Here is a 14849-nt window from a genome sequence, read left to right on the forward strand (position 1 = left end):
TTTCATTGGTATCAATTTGAGAATAAAATAATTTGTAAAAAGAACACTTTTAGACATCCACAAATTATTATTGTACATAAGAAAATTAAATCCGCTTACCATTACGTGTTATATATTTTGGTGGGATCCAAATTGTTAATTTTACACATTCCTTGAGAAAATTTGTTTCCAAGTTGATCATTTCATTACATAATATTCGTCGCAACGTGGCAATTAATCTGCCTATTGGCAAATTGTTTAATTTTGCCCTAATCGTACATGTAGATGATATATCAATCTTGTTGTGTTCATTCAACTTGTTGAGATCAACGATCGATAGCGTTACATGCAAAACCTTGTTTGATTGAAATTGATAATATTGTGCATGCATGCATAAATTAAAAACTAAAATGCAATAAAGCCTTTTGACGATGAAACCAAAAGAAATATATAAGGTATTGACAGAACAACGTACAGAAAAAGTATTGAAGGAATAATGTGCCGAAAAAACTTATGTGTGACCAAAAGATCAAGGTACACGTCGGAAAGATATTTTATAACAATAACTGATTCGGGTTTGGGATCAACAGGGCCCTTATTTCCACATATAGAGATAATAAAAAGGTGGTTTGCAAACATACTCACCAAAGTGTCAACATTGATTGAGAGAAAGGGTTCACTTACCTTCAATCGGCATAAATATTTATTTCTATAACGATATGAACACTTATTGTCCTACAATCTGTTGATGTTTATATTTCAACATTGAAGAAGGCCATATTTTACTTTCAAACTGTGTATGAAATCTTCTCACTAAATCTGTAGGAATAGTTATCAAAGGTACTAGGATTATAATTTTATACGCCAGACGCGCGTTTCCTCTACAAAAGACTCACCAGTGACGATCAAATAAAAATAGTTATACAGCAAAACAAGTTCAAGATCATTTATGACCAAAAACTCCCATAAGTTGTGCCAAATACGGCTAAGGAAGTGTTATGATAGATATTTTAACTTTGGAAGCCGTGGTTGATTTATTAGTTGAACTAGTTTTCAGTAACTAAGAGTATTCTAAGACCGGTACCCCGTGGGTTTGCTATTTGAGATTGTTGTCCGTCATATATTTTCTTCTTCTGTTTATTGTTTATAGCATAACGGTGTCAGATCACTATATAGCTAATTCAAAATCCAAATCTATTCATCAAAATTTTTCAATTTTCACAGTGTGAAGTTACTATAAGTTTAATTTCATAGAAAATAGAACTATGTTTAATCATACATGTATCACCTTTCTACATGCCAATTTTCAAGCTATGTTTAGAGTCTTGTAACGAAGTACAACCGTTTGGAAGCTAAGAACTACTAAAGAGACTCTGGTTTTCTGGAAAATTAGTATACCATGGAATGTATTAAATCTCATTTTACAATGCAAATCCGTATACAAGTTTTAGGCAAGGTTCATTTATGGCACAACTTCATCATTAAACACCAAAAAGGTCACAATTTGGTTCGTAAATGGGTCTATTTCGAATACCTTTAGGCCAAATAAATCAGTTCTTTTCATAAAAGTACATAATATTTTCCAAAGTGTGGACAGTTTGTCAAATTAAGATGATTTTGTGCAATTTTCAGACCTAAAAGCTTGAGGAAAACCTTGGCCGCCACCTACAAACTAAAGAGTTCTGTTATCAAAAGATTCAAATTTCGATATAGAATTCATTAATATAAAAAAAACTTTTTTTGATCGTAGATGGCAGCCGAGGTTAATTATGCCAAAAACAATTAAAATTGTGTAAAAAAAATATCAAAATTGACCTTATAAACCAAAAAAGTTTATTTAAGAGTTATAGCTTCATAAACTTTAAAGGAAGGTGAAAATCAAATATACTTTTGACTTAATAGTATTATCATAAGTATTTCTATGTGAAATTTGAATTTAAAAAGAAACAATATTAACCATCAAATATTTAGGGCCAAATCTAACCCTTCGTGAACCCTCTCCTGTTAAACCCTGGTCACAACGAACCAACGACACATCTATGCAGCGGCACGAAACAAAATTTGGTTAAATCGCGGGTCATCTGTGGTCGTCGTACGACAATCGCATGACAGTCGCATGACATTTTGAGCATCGTGGCGCTGTCGTGTGTCGTGGGACGAAAATTGGACATGCACCTTTTTTGCTCTACGATTTTTTTGTCGTGTCAGTCTTGTGGCTGTCGTGAAAGTGTCTTACGACCGTCGTGCGATAAACATATTGTTGTGAGTATCAACATAAACCATTTTAATCAAACAATCGTCGCACGACTGTCGCAAGACACTTGTGATACAGTCGCACGATTGTCTAACGAATACCAAATTTCGAACGATGCTCGCGCAACATTGATTGTCTATTGTTTGACAGTGGTACGTTCGTCGGCCAACATATTTTAGTTATATTTATAATAATAAAATTCGGCGGTAATGAATGTTTGGAAAAATATATCGTCTAGAGAATGACTATTCCATCAGAACGATTATGCTTGGTCCTGCTGAATAGGCGCCTTCCCGGATTCCAACAAGGGCAAAATATGGTTCTGTAAGCGTTGATTCGAGCCCGTGAACAGTAAAGGAACCAGCGAAAAACCGGACATTGGTTGGTAAGCCATGGATCAAACGGCGCATGATGTTTGGCCATAATAGTACACTGATATAAGAGTTGGAGCGGGAATCTGCCGTTGATATCGTTGGATTCATACAGATGGAGCCTGGTCGTTTCAAGATATTTCTCTGAGAGATGCGTCACAGTGGCAAAACAGTCGTACGACAGTGGCAGGACAGTGACACGACAATAACACGCGCATCCCATGACATGAAAACCTGAACAATAGCCCCAAACAACTCACGATCGTCGTACGATTATCGCACGACTGTCGCACGACTGTCACACGACCGACTTGTGACATATCCACGACAGTACAATTACAATTCTTCTGTTCTGTCTTGTACCCATCGTGGAACCATCGTGGACATGTCTTAGCTGATGTGACCACTCGAAATATTTTTTTGACCAATTTGCACGACAGTGCCACGACAACTATTTTATATATTTTCTACGACAAAATATTGTACGATCTGTTGTGACCGGGGCTTTAGTACCAAATGGTATACATATATTTCTCTTTCATCAACAGTTTAATTTCTTCAAATATGGAGGTGAGTTTAAGTAAACAATGATACCAAAAACACTATTTTTTTTCGAAGGGCTACTTTTATATATGATCTGAAATATGAGTGGTTTAATTGGTGGTCTGACCCCTAAAGAAGGCCAATAGTTGCATCTTTTGAATTCTTTCAATTGGTTTCTTTTTTGGCATTCATTTACTATACGAAATGTGTTTTGTCTATTTTTGAACCCCATACGATGACACCACGCATCGTTGTAAATATAACGGAATTTGATGGAATATGACAGTTATTGTCCATTCGTTTGATGTGTTTTGTCATTTGATTTTGCGATGTGATTAGGGACTTTCCGATTGAATTTTCCTCGGAGTTCATTTTTTTTGTGATTTTACTTTTTAAAGTAGTTATATCAATCCTTTGGTCTCTGTAGGACAGTTGTCTCATTTCCGCAATTTTACCACATCTCCTTATGTTTATCTCGTTTTATTATTTGTTTTGAAACTTGAAAATATATTGTCTTTAAAGTGAGCACATCAATCAATCGTATTAATCAAATAATGTGCATTCATTTATTGTCAAGGGTATTAATTTTTTTTTATTTAGGAATACTTACATTTCCATGGATATTCGTGATTTAGCCAGTCTGCTTACAAGCATTTAAACAATCAAATTCATTGCTCATCTATTTACACGAAAATTGGTATCACAATAATAATGAATCCAAAGTAAAATATGATGGATAACTCCAATTCTGATGTATTTTACAACATTAGTAAAATAAGCACAATGTTGTGTTTAATGTAGTAAAACATAAGCTGAAACATTTAATGTTGATCGAAAATGAAATAAAAATCATCTTATGCAGTATGAGTCTCAAAATTGAAAATATATTGAATCAACTACAATATAAATAAAAATATATGAATGTCAATGAGAAAACTCTCCATCAAAGTCACTATATTAAAAAATAAACAATTAATGGTCAAAGTACGACCTTCAACACCAACCCTTGCTCAAACCGTATAGCAAACTACTAGGGACACCGAAATGACTAGTATAAAGCAATTCAAAGAGGAAAACAAACTTTTTCAAGCTATATAAAATATGATGGCAACTATGAACCATACCAACAAACGACAACCACTGAACAAAAGGCTCTCGACTCAGTAAGAAGAAAAAACTATAATTACCCAGATTTGTTTTAAATTTAGTTCCAAAAGCATAGAAATTTGACTAAGTATTTTCAGTAGGAATTTCATTCTTACAAACAAACGTGAAGCCTGTGGTGATTTCCTCTTGTTGGTGAATTGATTTTAACATTTTTATATTATCTCTTTTTGTCCTTTTGTATCACCAGCCCAGTAGTCAACACTTCGGTGTTGACATGAATATTAATAATGTGGTCATTTTTATAAATTTCCTGTTTACAAAACTTTGAATTGTTCGAAAAACTTAGGATTTTCTTATCCAGGCAAATATTTACTTAGCCGTATTTGTCACAACTTTTTTTGAATTTTGAATCCTCAATGCTCTTCAACTTTGTACTTATTTGGTTTTATAAATAATTTGATATGAGCGTCACTGATGAGTCTTATGAAGACGAAACGCGTCTGGCGTACTAAATTATAATCCTGGTATCTTTGATAACTATTTACACCACTGGGTCGATGCCACTGCTGGTGGACGTTTAGTCCCCGAGGGTATGACCAACCCAGTAGTTAACACTTCGGCGTTGACATGAATATTAATAATGTGGTCATTTTTATAAACTCCTGTTTACAAAACTTTGAATTTTTCTAGAAACTAAGGATTTTCTTATCCCAGGCAAAAATTACCTCAGCCGTTTTTGGCACAACTTTTTTGGAAATTTGGATCCTCAGTGCTCTTCAACTTTGTACTTGTTTGGCTTTATAAATATTTTGATATGAGCGTCACTGATGAGTCTCATGGAGACGAAACGCGTCTGGCGTGCTAAATTATAATCCTGGTACCTTTGATAACTATATTCAATTTTAATTTAAACAATGTTTGTTTTTGACTTTCAGCTCTCAAATCATCAAGAAATTAAAGATTTAATTGATTTAAGATTATGTGCTATGTGTGCCAATGGGACAACTCTCCATCCAAGTCACAATTTGTAAAGGTAAACCATTATGGGCCTAAGTACGGTTTTCAACACGGAGCCTTGCGTCACAGAAAAGCAAGATATAAAGGGCGCCAAAAATAGCTAGTGTAAAACCATTCATACAGAAAAACTCACAGTAAAATTGTTTATACTAAAATGAATGTGATATTTTCATTTTTGTAAGTCAAACGATCTTAATTGAAATTGTTGTTTTTAACTGGAGATTAATGCAGGATTCCAAAAATATCAAATTGGTATGGTTTGGTTAAGCGATTAGCATGTTTCAACTAAGTGTCTAGAAATTCGTCGTGGTTTTGATTAAATTTATCATGGCTTAGATCCAAATTAATACATATTTGTTTCAGCTTTATAATTAAAGTTTATTTAAAGGCGCGTGTGATAAATATAGATTATAACATGGCATTTTTAGTATCCAACCCCTTATCAGCCCTAGGTCATGATTTCAGCCAGAGAGCCGACAGGCTCGAGGGATGATGTTGACCATTTATCCAATTTTCGTTTTACACAAAGAAACCAGTGAGGTATATTTTCCGGAATTAGCCGAATGACGTCGATGTCATCCGATAACGTTACATCAAAGCATGCGATATCAACCGGAAGCAGTTGATATGAAACGGAAACATTTGATACATAGAGATTAATACATGGCCTTTTCCATATCGTGCTGATATGGGTCGAGGGATGATACCCAGGCTGATATGCAAAAGGCCATGTATTAATCGCTTTATCATATACTTCCGACAATAGTTTTATGTAAGGCAAATAAACTAATGCAATAACTAAAACAGTCAAACATTTTATAAAGAAAATTAAAATTATGAATCAAATATACTATAGTTGTCCAACAACAGCATCATTAACTCCTTGTATATTTATGGTAACATTTCCTATAGAGGCATTTTGAAACATTGAACATTTGGAAGAGTTTTACGATCATTACTACTCCATGTTTGTTGTACTATAAAATGATTCATAATTGTCAATGGCATTTGTTAGCAAGTATTAAACTATCCCCACAAAAGTTCCCGTAAATTTTGACGTCGTCATAAAAAACATCTGACGTCACAATGGAAAAGTAAACAACCGATACCGGAAACACCGGAAGTAACTTGCACGAGAGGCACTGATATGGGTTTTTTGCACGAGTGGCACTTGATATGGGTTATCAGCCCGGGTGGGAAGATATGGCTTGTGCACTTCCGCCCATTACACATATGCAAAATCTATCATATTAATGCTAAGTATATGATAAAAACCGGAATCAGTTGATAACAAAAATCATATCACACGGCTACGGCTACGTCAATTCTTCAAATTTAGTGAATAAATATATGTACAAATAAGATTTATCAAAGGTTACAATTATACCATTATTTTAGTATGTGATAAAACAAAGTTACACAATTTACCCATGACAATAATGTATGTGAAGTTGGCAGCCGGTTCGTTATTCGTTATTCGATATTCAATATCGAACCGGCTGCTAGCAGTCGATTGGATATTCAAGTTCAAAATTTTGTTGAAAATAATTTTAAAAAAAGAAATACTTGATAGCATTAAAAACATAATTTTCATAGTTAAGAGGATTGATAAGATATGTAGGAAATCGTTAAATGACATTTTCAAGCTGTTGTAAATTTTCATTGTCCTCGAATATAAACCCTTTTCTAAGTTTCATGTTTGTCTTTATGTAGTATAAATTTTGTCAATAAAACGACTGCAAAGAAGTACTTTTGTACATGATATATCTTTTAAAAACAAAAAGAAAAACTGATAACTCTAGAAAAATTTAGAATAATAAATAGAAATATTTATGGAAAGCCGCAAAAACAAATCTTCGGCCATAAAATGTCAAAATTTTAGGACAAAGGGCACAGGGCAAGTGTGAGAGCCCCCTGATCTCTCAATCTGTCTAATATTATGCACACATTTAGTCAATTGGTAGATACAAACGTGATACTTCCTGTCTTCAATGTTTACGGAGCGCCCAAAGTGCCAGTTGGATATTCAAAATAAATAACGAAAACCAACCCGAGACCACTTAAATGAGATTGAGACACCCCTTGTCATTTAATGTCCATAAAATTAAAGCCAATCATAGATTTTGTATATATAAAGATTGTATTAGAAGGATTTTCCAGAATAATGTCATATTCGATATTTACGGAGCGCTTAGATTGTCGCTTTTTAGCCAAAAAATGTAAAATATTTAGATCAAAGGGCACAGGGCAATGGTGAGAGCCCCCTGATCTCTCAATCTTTCTAATATTGTTCAGACATTTTGCAAATAGGTAGATACAAACGTGATTTAAAGAAATTTGGGTACACTTTCTGTCTTCCATGTTTACGGAGCGCCCAAAGGGCCAGTTGGATATTCAAAATATATAGCGAAAACCAACCGGAGACCACTTAAATGAGGTTGAGACCCCCCTTGTCCTTCAATGTCCACAAAATTCAACTAAATCATAGACTATGTATATATAAAGATTGTATTAGCAGGATTTTCCAGAATTATGTCATCTTCGATATCAATGGAGCGCTTAGATTGTCACTTTTTAGCCCAAAATATCAACATTTTAGGACAAAGGGCGCAGGGCAATGGTGAGAGCCCCCTGATCTCTCAATCTTTCTGATATTATGCAGACATGTAGTCAATAGGTAGATGCAAACGTGACTTAACGAAATTTGGGTACACTTCCTGTCTTCCATGTTTACGGAGCGCCCAAAGTGCCAGTTGGATATTCAAAATATATAGCGAAAACCAACCCGAGACCACTTAAATGAGGTTGAGACACCCCTTGTCTTTCAATGTCCATAAATTTCAACCAAATAATAGATTCTGTATACTAATATATAAAGATTGTATTAGAAGGATTTTCTAGAATAGTGTCATCTTCGATATCTACGGAGCGCTTAGATTGTCACACAGATTGCTGTCTTCGAACCTCATCGTTGATTTCATCGATGCCGTACGAGCCGGTATACGTACTTAGTACAATGAAAAATCAGTGGGTGTCTTCTCGGGAGAGTAACAGAAGGAATTGTTACCCACATGAATGTTGGGAGTGGAGTAGTAGGTCTTCAGGTTTACCAATGCCATTTCGTAGGTCTTCGATTCCTTAAATTGTAGTGGGGGGTGAACCGGGTTAGTATGCGGCTATCGTTTCCAGAGACAATGATGGAAAACCCTTGTTTTGGGTCTGTGTTGTCGCAATTTGCTGCAACAGTGTGGTGTCCATTTATTTTTTAAAACACGAAGTTCATCTTCTGACCGTCAGATTCGAACTAGAGGACTCTGTCAGAGATTACAAGTGCAAATGCTTCGGTGTTGGCGGGAACATTGCGCTCGAATTTGGCTCGAATATGGATGTCCACCGTGGATTCTGTTAGCCACTCGGACTGATGACGTACATCGATGATAAACAGCGGGTATAAGTCAATGAAGTCAGAGGGGTTGACTTCACCGTTACTGAGGAGGGTATCAATGTTGTAGAATTTCTTTCTGAAGTCTGCAGCCTCATTGAACACTCTGGCAACCCTGTTTTTGGTAAAACCGGCATTAAAGTCGACGGCTGAGTAGCGTTCAACCTTGAGGGTGACATGGATATTTTGCAATCGACAGTGATTGAACACGGAAGTATTATGGGTTTTGTCACTATCTCTGTCGGTTTGGAAAGCAACAATGATATATCTAGGCTTTTCGCGACCACTATTGGCAGCTAGGCGCCAGTTTAACTGTGAGGCTTGGGGAACGGCTATGGAATCGCACAGTCTCATGCGAAATCCACAGTGGATCTTTGATTTATTCTGGATGGTTGTGTACAGTCGCATCTTGTTTTCGTCTGAAGAAGTGACGTGAGTGACGAACCAAGAGATCTTACACAGGATTATTTTTGCCACGTTAATGACGTCGGCTGCCCTCAGAATGGCATTTGAATTGCGAACGAGTGAGAGTTCGTGCCTGAACCCGTACACTATTTTGTTGTAATCATCTGCGAATCCCAATATATGTTTCAGGGGGATGGCAACCAGAGTACGATCCTTTGTTGTTGGGCTTGGTGATAATGTCTCAGTGGCGGGCTGCAAATCCAGTGTTCTCAGCCACGGCATCGGTGGAAGAATCCTTATACCTCAGTTGGTCGAGACCCTGCGATTTGGAGAAGTCGTCGGGGTAGGTAACATTCCCAGCATAGTAGTGGTGATGCCGGGGTCGTTAATGTGTTCAATCTGCTGGCCGGAGAGCCGATAGCAGATAGTTTTGAATACATGATACCATTGTGAAGGAGCGACACGATATCAACGTCGGCATATGCAGTGCCGTCGTGCTTTTGAAGTCGTCCTTCTACCAAGAGATAACTCTCGATGGGGTGGAGGAACAGGTCCTGCGTTTCGATGTTGATTCGTATCTCCGCTCCAGAGTTGGTAAGTTGGGCGCCGGCTTGAGGTTCGTATTCGTGAACCTGGTACTCATATTTTTGAAAGACTTTCATCGAAGGTCAACCCTCCTGTGATTGTAGGGATGTCAGACATAATGTATTTATTTATAGCGTTGGACGAAGTCGTGGATAGTAAGGATGTTACGACCAGAGAGGAGATTGTTTAACTGTGTTTGGTGCTGGGGCTTACTGCGTTGAACTGGGTTTTCGAGGGCGGGTAACTTTGTCAACGACATGGTCGACAGCTTTGGCAACCACCTTTTCAACACCTTTAATGGCTGCATTGGTGGCGGCGCTCATGGCCTTCCTTCCCAAGGTCTTGACAGCAGAGGAGGTGAACATGCGACCAGCGATACCGGCGATAGTGTCAAACAAACAACCGTATGCATGCTTTCAAGCATAGCCTTTCTTGATTCTTAACATTTATTTACAGGATACTACGATGGAGTTGCTTGTATTCCTTGATGCTGATGTGTTCACCTTTCTTCATGGCATCGAGAATCGCTACAATCTCGTTGCGCACACCATTGTTTACAGAACAGTAGGCAGCGTTGTACAGATCCAAGCGATCGAGGAGCTGGTTAAAGTCGGAGGGTAGAAATACGGTTTGCAGTCCGCTACCATGCTTATCTTCCTTGTAGATGTGCGACACAATCTTGTAACTCTTTATCGCCTTCGGGTTCTCGAGAGGGTTAATTGCCTTGATACATGACACCGGAACTTTTCAGGATCTCTGCTTAGTCGATTCTGGTTTCTTTTTCACCATGAGTTCCCAGAGACCAAGGGTTCCTTTGTACCTCACACCATCCACGAAGTATTAACTGGTTAGCTTCCGATGAAGATACCATTGTTTTCAGACCGCGATCCAAAGATGTGGTTGGCGGAAGGGTTGATACTGAGCTGCAAATACTGCTGTGCTCGAGGTCCGAGGATGGTGTCTGTAGGTGGTGCGATGGGTAGTGGGTAGCCAAACTTGGGCGGTTGAGAAGGGAGGTCTGTCACTGCAGCAGGAAGGTCTACGATCGTTTCTGTGATCGGTGAAGCTGCATCTCGCTGAGCCTCAACCACAGGCTTACCAACTTGGAAAGGTCCCGGTTGAGTCCAATCTTTTCGAGGCGAAGCTGCTTGTTACTGGCTTGAATCTTCTGCTTGGTGTCTTGCAACTCCCTGACGATCGCCTCACACTGTTTAGGGTCTGTAATCTTGATAAACGTCATTTATTTATAGCGTTGCCGTGAACGCCCTAAGCGTTTGTTTGAACGCCCCTAAACGTTGGTTCGAACGCTCCTAAGCGATGAAATGCACATGAAGATATAACACAGCTGATACGGTTTCCTTTTTTTCGAAAGATTCAAGTGTCTGAGGCATAGGTCTTTACGCGGTTGACATCGGTATGTGCACTGGTGGCCTCGAATCATCTTGGCAGGGCATTGGGGTTGAGCAAAGCGCTCAACCTTATCATAATGGCGACCAGAATTCCATGTGTTTGTGATTCCTCACCTTGTCCTCTACGAGCTCAGCATTACACAGCCAGCACTGTGTCCTCCCGGTGATTTTTCTTGTCCTCTTCCGTCAAGACAATCGACTTCTGAAGGTTGTTTTCGGATTAAATGGCTTTAATTTCTTTTTCAAGGCTTTCAACAAAGACATGCTCCGCGTCTTCTACTGGCTTCTGCATGGTACACATTACCGGTGCCGTCACATACACACTGTCGTCAAAGCACCTGATGTAAAAACAAAATCCCGACGGCGTGTGCTTCTGGTAGGCTTTGGTATGTGCTTTAGGTAGCAATACACAGTCCAAAATATGGTCCAAAGGAAAATGTTAATCAATTACAGTGATACCTTTCCTGAAACCATAGGCACATATCTATCAAAAGGTACAAAAAAAATCATATGCATTTCTGCTCGTTTTTCCATAAAATTGAATTGAAAAAATCGAGCGTCAAATCTTTGTTGATAAACACTAAAATAAGTTATCGACCTATGGGCGGTACGGATAGGAAAATACGGACTGTCAAAAAGATAAATGCCCTATAAAACATGCTAAAACAATCTAAATGTTCATATAAACCCACTATATAATTAAGAAGGCTATATTATTCTTCAATTATCTAAAAATCAATTTTATTGTACAAAAACTTTCACATTTAAAAAATTCACCATGGCCATAATGCGAAACTAAACTTTTAACTGTGTATTCCTACCTTATCGTTCTTAGTTTCAATCTTCTCGGTTTCAACCTTATCGGTAAAGTACTCAAAGTCCGCGTACACCACGAAATGGACTCTCATCAAGTGGATGTTGTTAACAAAGTTCAGCTGGTATATCCCTTCCTTTGGCAGCTCGATCTTGACTGCCTTGTGGTTGACGCAACACTCATTGTTGGTCTTTAGGAGTTCCTTGCTATAAAAGTGGTTCAAGCACCTGTAGCACAGGTAAATCTCTCCATCGTGGTCCGAAATCTGGTTCGACACCAGCCGGGACATATTTTGGACCCAGCAGTAGTTCTTTCGCCCGTCGTCACTGTCATGTGTCCAAATACATTAACCGCCACGGTGGAATTGGCCTTCTCAAAGGAGTAGGTCCGGTAAGGGCCGATTTCGGCCTCAATTTTCAAGTTCAACTAATGAAAGATTTTAGACACTTTCTAAACACTTAAGTGTCTATTTCAATTGATTCAATTAGTTAATGGGGAAGATTTTAACTTAATAAGTCATTTAAAAAGCCCCGATTCAAGCTTTAATATGAAAAATCTATCAAATATGCCAAAAAACGTCACTTTTCAGATGATTTTTGTCAAAAATGAAAGTGTCCGCATCCGTGTTCATCCTTAACCTTTATATATATTATGTATTATCATCAAATACAACTAACATTTCAATATTATGAATGAACACGAATGCGGCCACTTTCATTTCAGACGGAAACCGTCTAAAATTTAACTAAAATGCTAAAATTGTGAAGATTTCAGTAATTTAGCATGACTTAATGATGCTAGTACCCGATATGTGTGCATTGTTTTGTCAAAAACAGCCCATATTTATGTAGCAGAAGCATTCTACTTTGCAATAAATATCTAAACGATTACATTTTCACAATTTTCTAAAACTGCTATATTTTGAGGCCAAAAAGGGGTCTTACTAAACCTACTCCTTTGTTAATATCCTTAAGACTAACTAGATTGAGCTCTTTCTGCCAGTGGTGGTACTGTGTAACTCTGTCAGTTTGTTTTGGGTCTACCTCGTCATGGTGCAAGGCCGAAAGTATGGCCCACTTGAAACACTCTTCGTCGTTATTTTTAACATTGATTCCAGCCTTCTTGGCTTTGATTCACGCCCGCAAATCAATGTACTGTTAATATTGACTTGAAGTTTTACAATTGCCTTCAATGTCCAGCCACTTTTTTCATTGTGCAATCTTTTCTCCGATCTTTTCATCCATCTCTTTAAGGGTTTCAACCAAGTCCGTGGTTCAGGTGAAAAGTAGCCCACGTTCTAATCATCTATCTTACCTGTTGGGTTAATCTTCACAAAGGAACAGTGCAGCACTACATTTATTTTTGCTCCTTTCAATGCCCAATCGTCTATAAGTTCCACCCTTAACATCCGAGAGACCACAAGGAAAGTCTGCAAATCCATGTCAATAATGGGGGTCATCTTCCAGGTTGTAAATACATCTTTAAAGGTTTTCTTTAGTGGATGTACCTCAATTTTATCCCAAATGGCTTTCCTATCTTCTCGTATCTTTTCCTGTAACTTCTCCAGCAGTCGATCTTTCGACAGCCTGCTAACCCCTATCAACCCATGTTGTTTTGCCTGGGTGATAATTTCCTTCCTCGTATAGAGTTGGGACGGCGCTCAAATAATGTTGGTCTACGTTTCGATCAACTAAACCAACTGATCTTTCCTCATCCGGGAGTACCATCGGAGGTGGTTCATTTTGGCAATACATCTCAGGTCTTTGACGTTTTCAACAACTAATTCCATTTTAGCTAATGGATCCATGTCTTTATCCTAACAAACCAAAATAAAACCTATTTAGGTCACCCAAAACCACAATCCCCAATTCAATGGTTTTTAGACCCGGTTTTCGATCTTTCGATCCGACCGTCCTTATCAAAAAATATAAAAGTCGTGGTAATCATACCCGGTTCCTCTGGGGTTTTTTTTCATTCCATAGCTCACAATTTGCTGAGCTCAATCGGTCTCTCTCTTTGCCAAGACGGTGGTCAGCTGCTTGTTTAATCTCTCACATCCCTAAGTGCGGACAGTTGCCCCCTTCCAGCATAAGCTTATAATTTGTGCCTACCTATTAACTAAATGTATTCATAATATTAGACAGATTGAGAGATTAGGGGGCTCTTACCATTGCCCTGTGCCCTTTGTCCTAAAATTTTGAAAATATGTAGCTGAAAAGTGACTATCTAAGCCCTCCGTAGACATCGAAGACGATATTATTCCAGAAAATCCTTTTAATTCAAGCTTTAAATAAACTTATTCTAAAAGGTTACCAATAAACTTATTCTAAAAGGTTACCAATTCAACACTGTAATAAGATCATTGAATATTGTTTTTATTGGTAAAAATATTGATTTTGTTATCAGACAATTAAAAGCAAACTAACTATTACTAGTATGTTATATACATATGCACATTCATGAATCTACAACATGTCGATACCTGTAACTTGACATTGCACAAGGTCATGTTTTTCTCTGACTGTTTATGACGTCTTTACACTAAATCCATTGGATGTAGGATGTGTACGGATTGATAGTGTAATCTTAATTGCATGATTTTTTTATTAGTTGTTAGTGTCTCTGAACTAGCTGTCAGATAACTGCAAGTACTCTCAGATCTGTTCCTTGTGTCTTTTTGTTGTAGGGATGTATAAGTACCCGGCCACGTCTACTCGTATTTTTGTCAATCTGATGAGTTAACATTGTTCACATTGCGATAAGACGTGTCACGGTACTTGTCTATCCCAAATTCATGTATTTGGTTTTGATGTTATATTTGTTATTCTCGTGGGATTTTGTCTGATGTTTGGTCGGTTTCTGTGTGTGTTACATTGTAGTGTTGTGTCGTTGTTCTCCTCTTATATTTAATGCGTTTCCCTCA

At 37.7% G+C, this 14849-nt stretch overlaps 1 protein-coding gene across 1 annotated transcript; it reads right to left on the bottom strand.

Annotated features, from left to right (window-relative positions):
- Positions 1-8575: 8575 nt before the first annotated feature.
- On the bottom strand, positions 8576-9121 carry LOC139492653 (uncharacterized). Its single transcript, XM_071280806.1, has one exon. It carries the CDS (start codon positions 9119-9121, stop codon positions 8576-8578), a length of 546 nt encoding a protein of 181 aa, XP_071136907.1.
- Between the last annotated feature and the right edge of the window lie 5728 nt (positions 9122-14849).

This window comes from Mytilus edulis, chromosome 10 (genome assembly GCF_963676685.1).
Source record: "Mytilus edulis chromosome 10, xbMytEdul2.2, whole genome shotgun sequence".
NCBI lineage: Eukaryota > Metazoa > Mollusca > Bivalvia > Mytilida > Mytilidae > Mytilus > Mytilus edulis.